The sequence below is a fragment of the Nicotiana attenuata genome, chromosome 5 (assembly GCF_001879085.1).
Source record: "Nicotiana attenuata strain UT chromosome 5, NIATTr2, whole genome shotgun sequence".
In the NCBI taxonomy this organism is placed as follows: Eukaryota; Viridiplantae; Streptophyta; class Magnoliopsida; order Solanales; family Solanaceae; genus Nicotiana; species Nicotiana attenuata.
This window is the reverse complement of record NC_031993.1, coordinates 35,084,694-35,094,071: the sequence shown is the minus strand read 5'-3', so window position 1 is coordinate 35,094,071 and position 9,378 is coordinate 35,084,694. Positions and strand designations below refer to the sequence as shown.

The following is a 9,378-nucleotide window of genomic DNA, read 5'->3' as shown; positions in this document are numbered from 1 at the left end:
CATTTGAACGGGCTTCCCAAGGCAATGAAATATTATGTCCTTGCAAAAAATGCGCTAATTGTTATTGGCGTGTTAGAAATGTGGTAGAGGATCACTTGGTTGGTTACGGATTTATCAAGGATACACCAAATGAATTTTCCACGGGGAATAGATTTCCTCGAGAAATAATCCACATCCAAGCAATGGTGATGAAGGTCCCAACATGCATGATGATATTGATGGACTACTTCATGACACTTTTAGAAATGTTGAGGGTGACATGAGGCATGAAGAAGGTGTGCGAGAGGGACCATCTGAAGATGCAAAGAGATTTTTTTTAATTAATGGAGGAAGGAAAACAAGAGTCATATCCGGGGTGTGAGAATTTTTCTAAACTGAGTTTCACCATTCGATTGTACTTAATCAAATGCATTCATGGCTTGAGTAATGTGGCTTTTTCAGACTTGTTAGACTGGTTAAAAGAGGCATTTCCATTTGCTAAGCTACCCGAGTCTTTTTACAAGGCAAAAAATATGATAAAAGATTTGGGTATTCATTATGAAAACATACATGCGTGCCCTAATGATTGCATGCTTTTTTGGAATGAAAATGAGAAGAATGATAATTGCTCTGTATGTGGAACTTCTAGATGGAAGAATGTTGTCGATGGCGTGACTAATGCAAGCTCCAAAATCCCTGCAAAGGTTTTAAGGTACTTTCCCTTAAAGCCTAGGCTTCTGAGGATATTCATGTGCTCTGAAACAGCTGCAGCTATGAGATGGCATGCTACTGAACGACCCAATGATGGGAATTTAAGACATCCTGCTGATAGGGAAGCGTGGAAGAATTTTGATTTATTTCACAAGGATTTCTCTCGGGATCCTCGTAATGTTAGAATGGGTCTTTCAAGTGATGGTTTTAACCCGTTTCGAACCATGAGCATTTCCCATATCACATGGCCTGTTATGCTAATGAACTATAATTTATCACCATGGATTTGCATGAAGCCGGAGTATATAATGCTGTCAATGATCATTCCAGGTCCTTCTTCACCAAGAAATGATATAGATGTGTACTTATAACCACTAATTGCTGAGTTGAAGGAACTGTGGGAAACAGGGGTAGAAACATATGATGCTAAATCTGACCAAACGTTTCAAATGCGTGCAGCCTTGTTGTGGACGATTAGTGATTTTCCAGCACTAGCAATGCTCTCCGGATGGAGCACCAAAGGGAGACTGGCATGCCCGGCTTGTAATTATGGCACATGCTCTCAGTATCTCAAACATAGTCGTAAGATGTGTTACTTGGATCATCGGACATTTTTGCCTCCTGATCATCCATTTCGAAGAGATAAGAAATCATTTGATGGTAAAGAGTGTCACCACCCTAAACCCAGACCTAGTCGTGATGGCGCCTCTCGTGAAGACAAGGCCAGCCGACACATTTCCAATTCGAAGTTAAACAGCTAAACAGCAATACAACAGGCTATAACATGATTTAATAATACTACACATCAGATAATATCATCACAATGCGGAAGTACAACCCAAACACAGCCCAAATCGGGGTGTCACTAGTCATGAGCATCTACTAAGTCTAAATACAACTGACAAAGTCTGGAATGTACTAAGTACAAACTAGTAAAATAAGGAGGGAGAAAAGCAGTGCTGCGAACGCCGGCAGCTACCTTGCTAAACTCCGATAACTCTGCCTCCGATCATCCAAAACCCGCTACCGGGTGTAGAATACCTGAATCTGCACACATGGTGCAGGGAGTAAAGTGAGTACTCCAACTCAGTGAGTAATAATCATAAATAAAGACTGAGTGATAAGAAATCTCGAAAAGAGCATCAACATGCTGTATAGAAGCAGTTTCGAAACCAGTAAGAAGGCAATCAAGCTGTAAAATCTCTTAAAACATCTTAGCTCAGTTTAAAAACTCTTTGAAAATGACTTTTTCAATAGTTACGCAAATGAATGCTGAACAACTAGTGCAGATAAGTATAGAAATCCGTCCCTCGGGCACAAATACACAATTAAGCAAGTAAATGACAGGCAAATAAGAAAGATAAACACATAAGGTTCGCCCCTCGGGCACAATATCAGCAACTCCGCCCCTCGGGCAATATCTCAGAACGGTACCAGCCCCTCGGGCAATCACATAGAACAAACCAGCCCCTCGGGCTACATCTCACATCACACTGGGTACCCGCGCTCACTGGGGGTGTGCAGACTCCTGGAGGGACCCCTTACGACCCAAGCGCAATAACAAGCCATCTCGTGGCATCATAAATAGGCTCTCGGCCTCATATCAATATCAAGCTACCTCGTGGCGTACAATCTCAGGCCCTCGGCCTCATAATCAAATCAGTGTATCACCGCTGCGGCGTGCAGCCCGATCCCAAAGATATATATCACCGCTGCGGCGTGCAGCCCAATCCCAAAGATATCCTCACAACACAGGCCCTCGGCCTTACTCAGTCAAAATCACATAAGCCTCTCGGGCAACAGTAAAACAGTATTTCTCAGCCCAAAACATCATTTAAATATCATTTGAGTATTAAAACAGAGTAAACATGGCTGAGTTTTGAAAACGGTGGAAATAACATGACTGAGTTCAAGTATAAAGTCAAAACAGTGAGGAAACATCAACAACAATCCCCGAAGGGTTCAAATAATTGGCACGGAGCCCAAATATGGCATTCAGCCCCAAATAATGATGATAACAAATAGATTTCAATCAAATACGCGGTAAAATCATCAATCGGGATGGACCAAGTCACAATCCCCAATAGTGCACGACCCCACGCTCGTCATTAAGCGTGTGCCTCACCTCAATATAGCACTACGATGTGCAATCCGGGGTTTCAAACACTCAGAACATCATTTACAATCATTACTCACCTCGAACCGGCTAAATCCCTAGCTCGCGACGCCTTTGCCCCTTGAATTGGCCTCCACACGCGTCGAATCTATCCAAAATCAGAACGGATACGTCACAATATGCTAAGGGAACAAAGCCCAAGCGAAAACAATCAAAAAATGCCAAAAATCCCGAAATTAGCAAAACCCGAGCCCCGGCCCACTTCTCGAAACTCAGAAATTTTCACATCAATAGAATCCTCATCCTCATACGAGTTCATACATATCAAGAACATCAATTCCGGCCACAAATGACCCTTCAAATCCCAAATCTAAAGTCCAAAATTCCAAGCCCTAGTTCTTCCATTTTTTGCTTAAGTTTCCATGATTTTCTAGGTAGATTTCACAATAGAATCGAGTTTTTAGTCCAAAAATCTTACCTCAAGTCGTTTCCCCTTGAAACCCTCTTTAGTCTCATTCAAAAAAACGCTCTCAAAATGATCAACTATGGGTGAAAATAGACCCAAAATCGCGGACAAGACGACTTAAAAACATTCTGCCCAGGTCTGACTTCCCTTCTTCGCGAACGCGGTCAGACCCTCACGTTCGCGAAGCACAAACTCGCATTGACCACATTTTACTCTACGTGAATGCGAAGAACAAAAGAACCTCAATCCCAAATTACTCTACGCGATCGCGGATACCCTCTCGCGAATGCGATGCACTGCATCCCAGCCTTCCGCGAACGCGAAGGCTAAATCCTGGCTTTCCTCAGTTCATTCTTCGCGAACGCGAAGAGATAAATCTCTGCAACACTGAACCTTAAATTTCTGCAACTTTTAAACTCCAAAAATGCCCCGAATGACCATCCGAAACTCACCCGAGGCTCCCGGGACCTCAACCAAAGGCACCAACACATCTTAAAACCTTATACAAACTTGCTCCAATCATCAAAACACCTCAAACAACATCAAATTACCCAAAACACATCGAATTCAAGCCTAAGTTTCTAAAAATCTTCCGAAATATGCTTTCGATCAAAAACCCAACCAAACCACGTCCGAATGACCTGAAATTTTGCACACACATCCCAAATGACACAACGGAGCTACTGCAACTTCTGGAATTCCATTCCGACCCCTATATAAAAATCTCACCTATCAACCGGAAAACGCCAAAAACTAACTTTCGCCAATTCAAGCCTAATTCTACACCGGACATCACAAAAATATTCCGGACACACTCCTAAGTCCTAAATCACCTAACGAAGCTATCCGAGCCATAAAATTTGCATTCCGAGGTCGTCTACCAATAAGTCAAAACTTGGTCAAACCTTTCAATTTCAAGCTTCAAACTGAGAACTGTTCTTCCAAATTCGTTCCAATTACCCTGAAAACCAAAACTAACAATTTAAATAAGTCATAATGCAACACACGGAGCAAGTCATGCCCGAGAACTGGCGAGCAAAGTGCAAAAACTCAAAACGACCGATCGGATCGTTACAAAGAGGATCACAAAACAACACCTACTCCCTTGTCAGGTGTAGATGTGTCAGAAGAATTGCGTGAATTTAATCATGTCTTTGGAAAGGGTCAAAAGAAATGGCACCGGGGTAATGAGGGTCCGTGGAAGAAAAAATCAATCTTTTTTGAATTGCCGTATTGGGCACATAACAGATTGAGACACAATCTTGATGTAATGCACATCGAGAAGAACATATGTGATAGTTTGCTTGGTACTTTATTGGATATGCCTAGAAAGTCAAAAGATCATGTAAATTCTCGCTATGACTTGGAAGAGATGGGGATACGAAAAGAGCTTCAACCATTAAAAGATAAGGATAATAAAAAAGTTTATTTGGCTAAAGCTTGTTTCTCCATGAAACCAGAAGAGAAAAAGCTGTTTTGCACTGTTTTAAAAAATATGAAATTACCAAAAGGGTGTGGGTCAAATATATCACAACGTGTGGAAGTGGAGGAAATGAAAGTATCAGGGTACTAGAGTCATGATGCTCATTTTATCATGCATTACTTGCTCCAGGTTGCAGTTAGAAAAGTGTTGCCCAAGAATGTTTCTGGGGGTGTACAGACTCCGGGAGGGGCTCCTTACAACCCAAGCGCTATAACAAGCCATCTCGTGGCATAATCAATCAGGCCCTCGGCCTCACATAACAACAAGCTAACTCGTGGCATAGATCAATCAGGCCCTCGGCCTCACAAAATATCACAATATCCTCACAACACAGGCCCTCGGCCTCACTCAGTCAGATCTCACTCAAGCCCCTTGGGCTGACAGTAAAACAAATACTCGGTTCAAAAAATAATTTATGAAATCAAACGGAGTGAATAAAATCGAGTTATGAAAACAGTAAGAACATAGAATGACTGAGTATAAACATCAAACCAAATAAGTGAGGAAAAACAGTAGTAAAAGTCCCTAAGGGTCCAAACGATTGGCACAAGTCCTAGACACATCATTTAGCCCCAAACACAATAATATTTTCCAAAATATAACAATATCAGATAGTTTTCAAGTAAAATACGCGACTTAATAGTCGTACGGGACAGACCAAGTCACAATCTCCAATGGTGCACGACCCTACGCTCATCACTTAGCGTGTGCATCACCTCAAAATAGCACCACGATGTGAAATCCGGGGTTCATTCCCTCAGGACAACATTTACAATCATTACTTACCTCAATCCGGTCCAAACTCTAGCCCGCGATGCCTTTGCCTCTCGAATCGGCCTCCAAATGCCTCGAATCTAACCAAAATCAGTTCATAACCATCAATATGTGCTAAAGGAGTGAAACCCATATGAAATCAATCAAATTACAACACAAATCCCGAAATTGGCCAAACCTGAACCCCGGGCCCACGTCTCGGATTCCGACAAAAATCACAAAACTAGGATCCTTACACTCTCACGAGTTCATACATATCAAATACATCAAAATCCGACGACAAATGGCCCCTCAAATCCTCAAATCAAAGTCTCAAATTCCAAGCCCTAACTCCCTTATTTTAGGCTTAAGATTCCACAAATTTCTTGTTTAATTAGGTAGAAATCACAATAGGATCGAGTATTAAGTCCATAAATCTTACCTCCAAGTGTTTTCCTTTGATTCCCTCTTCAATTCTTCTCAAAAAGCTCCAAAACCGACTAAAAAATGGTGAACTATGGCCAAAAATTGCGAAAGTGGTCTTTTAAACATTGTGCCCAGCAATTTAAATCCCTTCTTCGCGAACGCGGTCAAAACCTCGCGTTCGCGAAGCACAAAATCACGTTGACCACTTAATCCTTCATCGCGAACAAGACATCCTGATCGCGAACGCGAAGCTTCAGCTCCTCAACCCATCGCGAACGCGACACCTAGCTCGCGAACGCGAAGCACAACGAACCTGGACCCAGCTGCTCCCATTTACTCTATGCGAACGCGGGACACTCATCGTATTCGCTATGAAAACTGCACCTAACCCTTCGCGAACGTGGGGCACCCATCGCGAACGCGAAGGCAAACCTCCTTCCTCACACCCTAACCCTTCGCGAACGCGAGAGGGCACTCGCGAACGCGAAGGCCAAATGTCTGCAACACCAACAACAGATTTTCTTTAACTTTTCCGACATGAATTTGATCCGTCCAACCACCCGAAACTCACCCGAGGCCCTCGGGACCTCAACCAAATATGCCAACATATCCCATAACCTCATTCAAACTTGTTCCAACCTTCGGAATGCTCAAAACAACATCAAAACACCAAATTGACATCGGATTCAAGCCTAAGAATTCCAAAAACTTCCAAATTCCGCTTTCAATCAAAAAGTCTATCAAACCTCGTCCGAATGACCTAAAATTTTGCACACACATCATAAATGACACAACGGACCTACTCTAACTTCCGGAATTCCATTCCGACCCCTATATCAAAATCTCACCTATCAACCGGAAAACGCCAAAATTCCAATTTCGCCAATTCAAGCCTAAATCTACTCCGGACCTCCAAAACACATTCCGATCGTGCTCCTAAGTCCCAAATCACCTCCCGAAGCTATCCGAATCATCAGAATTCACATCCGATCCCTTTTTCACATAAGTCAACATCCGGTTGACTTTTCCAACCTAAGCTTACTCAAAAGAGACTAAGTGTCTCATTCCCTTCCAAAACCTCTCCGTACTCGAGCCAACCAACCCGATAACACATAATACAACTGAACAAGACAATAAGAAGCAGAAATGGGGGAAACGGAGCGATAACCCATGAAACGACCGGCTGGGTCGTTACATCCTCCCCCTCTTAAACAAACGTTCGTCCTCGACCGAGTCAAGAAACATACCTGAAGCCTCGAATAGGTGAGGATATCTGCTCCGCATCTCCCGCTCGGTCTCCCAGGTAGCCTCCTCCACGGGCCAACCTCTCCACTGCACTTTCACTGAAGCTATATCCTTCGACCTTAACTTTCGAACCTGATGCTCCAAAATAGCTGCTGGCTCCACATCATAGGTCAAATCACCCTCTAACTGAACCGTGCTGAAATCCAGAACATGAGACGGATCCCCAATGTACTTCCGGAGCATAGAAACATGAAACACCGGATGCACACTCGACAAGCTGGGTTGTAAAACAAGCTCATAAGCCACCTCCCCAATCCTCCGAAGCACCTCAAAAGGCCCAATGAACCAAGGACTCAATTTACCCTTCTTCCCAAATCTCATAACACCCTTCATGGGTGAAACCTTCAGTAGAACCTTCTCCCCAACCATATAGGACACATCACGAACCTTCCTATCGGCATAAATCTTTCTCACCTTGTTCAAAGCATCCTGCACTAAGTCCGTACCCAAAAGCCTGGCCTCACCCAGCTCGAACCATCCAACCGGAGATCTACACCGCCTCCCATATAAAGCCTCATATGGAGCCATCTGAATGCTCGACTGGTAGCTGTTGTTATAAGCAAACTCCGCGAGCGGTAGAAACTGATCCCATGAACCACCAAAGTCAATCACACAATCGTGCAACATGTCCTCCAATATCTGAATAGTGCGCTCGGACTGCCCGTCCGTCTGAGGGTGAAAAGTTGTGCTCAACTCGACCTGAGTACCTAAGTCTCTCTGCACGGCCCTCCAAAACTGCAAAGTAAACTGAGTGCCTCTATCTGAAATGATGGAAACTGGGACACCATGCAAGCGAACAACCTCTCGGATATTGATCTCTACCCGCTCTGAAGAATAGGTAGTACAAATAGGAATGAAGTGCGCGGACTTGGTCTGCCGATCCACAACCACCCAAATAGCGTTGAACTTCTTCAAAGTCCGTGGGAGCCTAACTACAAAGTCCATGGTGATCCACTCCCACTTCCACTCTAGAATATCCATCTGCTAAAGCAAGCCACCCGGTCTCTGATGCTCATATTTCACCTGCTGACAATTGAGACACCCAGCTACAAATCCCACAATGTCCTTCTTCATTCTCCTCCACCAATAATATTGTCTCAGATCCTGATACATCTTCACAGCACCCGGATGAATGGAATACCGCGAGCTATGGACCTCCTCCAGAATCAACTCCCGAAGCCCATCCACATTGGGCAAACAAATCCGGCCCTGCATCCTCAACAACCCATAATCACCAATGGTCACATCTCTAGCAGCGTTGTGCTGAACTCTATCCTTAAGGACAAGCAAATGAGGATCATCATACTGGCGCTCTCTGATGTGATCCAACAAGGAAGACCGAGAAATCACACTAGCTAAGACCCGACTGAGCTCCGAAATATCCAATCTCACGAATCGATTGGCCAAGGTCTGAACATCAAGTGCTAGAGGTATCTCCCCAACAGGAATAATGCAAGACTGACCATACTCACCGCCTTTCGGCTCAGCATCAGCCACTACATTGGCCTTACCCGGGTGGTACAAAATAATAATGTCATAGTCCTTTAGTAGCTCCAACCATGTCCACTTCCTCAAATTGAGATCCTTCTGCTTGAACAAGTGCTGGAGGCTACGATGATCAGTAAACACCTCGCAAGACACACCATACAAATAATGCCTCCAAATCTTCAATGTGGGAACAATGGCAGCCAACTCAAGATCATGAATAGGGTAGTTCTTCTCATGGGGCTTCAAATGACGAGAAGCATAAGCAATAACTCTACCCTCCTGCATCAACGCACATCCAATACCCACTCTCGAAGCATCACAGTACACTGTATATGAACCTGAAACTGATGGCAAAACTAACAATGGAGCCGTGGTCAAAGCAGTCTTGAGCTTCTGGAACCTCGCCTCACACTCATCCGACCACTGAAATGGAGCACCCTTCTGAGTCAACTTGGTCAAGGGTGATGCAATAGATGAAAATCCCTGAACAAACCGACGGTAATAAACCGCCAAACCAAGAAAATTGCGAATCTCTGTGGCTGAGGACGGCCTAGGCCAACTCTGAACCGCCTCTATCTTCTTCGCATCAACCTGAATACCCTCGCTGGACACCACGTGCCCCAAGAAAGCCACTGAACTGAGCCAGAACTC

General features: G+C 44.0%; 1 protein-coding gene across 1 annotated transcript; it reads left to right on the top strand.

Moving 5' to 3' along the window:
- LOC109226120 lies at window positions 324–4,845 on the top strand. Its single transcript, XM_019390921.1, has 3 exons — window positions 324–1,020; window positions 1,150–1,350; window positions 4,385–4,845. Exons 1-3 carry the CDS (start codon window positions 324–326, stop codon window positions 4,843–4,845), a joined length of 1,359 nt encoding a protein of 452 aa, XP_019246466.1.

What these genes read in the sequence shown, in the direction of transcription:
- LOC109226120 (XM_019390921.1), top strand. Translation starts at nt 324, where the DNA reads ATGGAGGAAGGAAAACAAGAGTCATATCCGGGGTGTGAGAATTTTTCT. An exon ending in GCTGTCAATGATCATTCCAG is followed by an intron (nt 1,021 to 1,149) that starts GTCCTTCTTCAC and finishes AAATGCGTGCAG; the next exon opens with CCTTGTTGTGGACGATTAGT. An exon ending in AGATAAGAAATCATTTGATG is followed by an intron (nt 1,351 to 4,384) that starts GTAAAGAGTGTC and finishes CTCCCTTGTCAG; the next exon opens with GTGTAGATGTGTCAGAAGAA.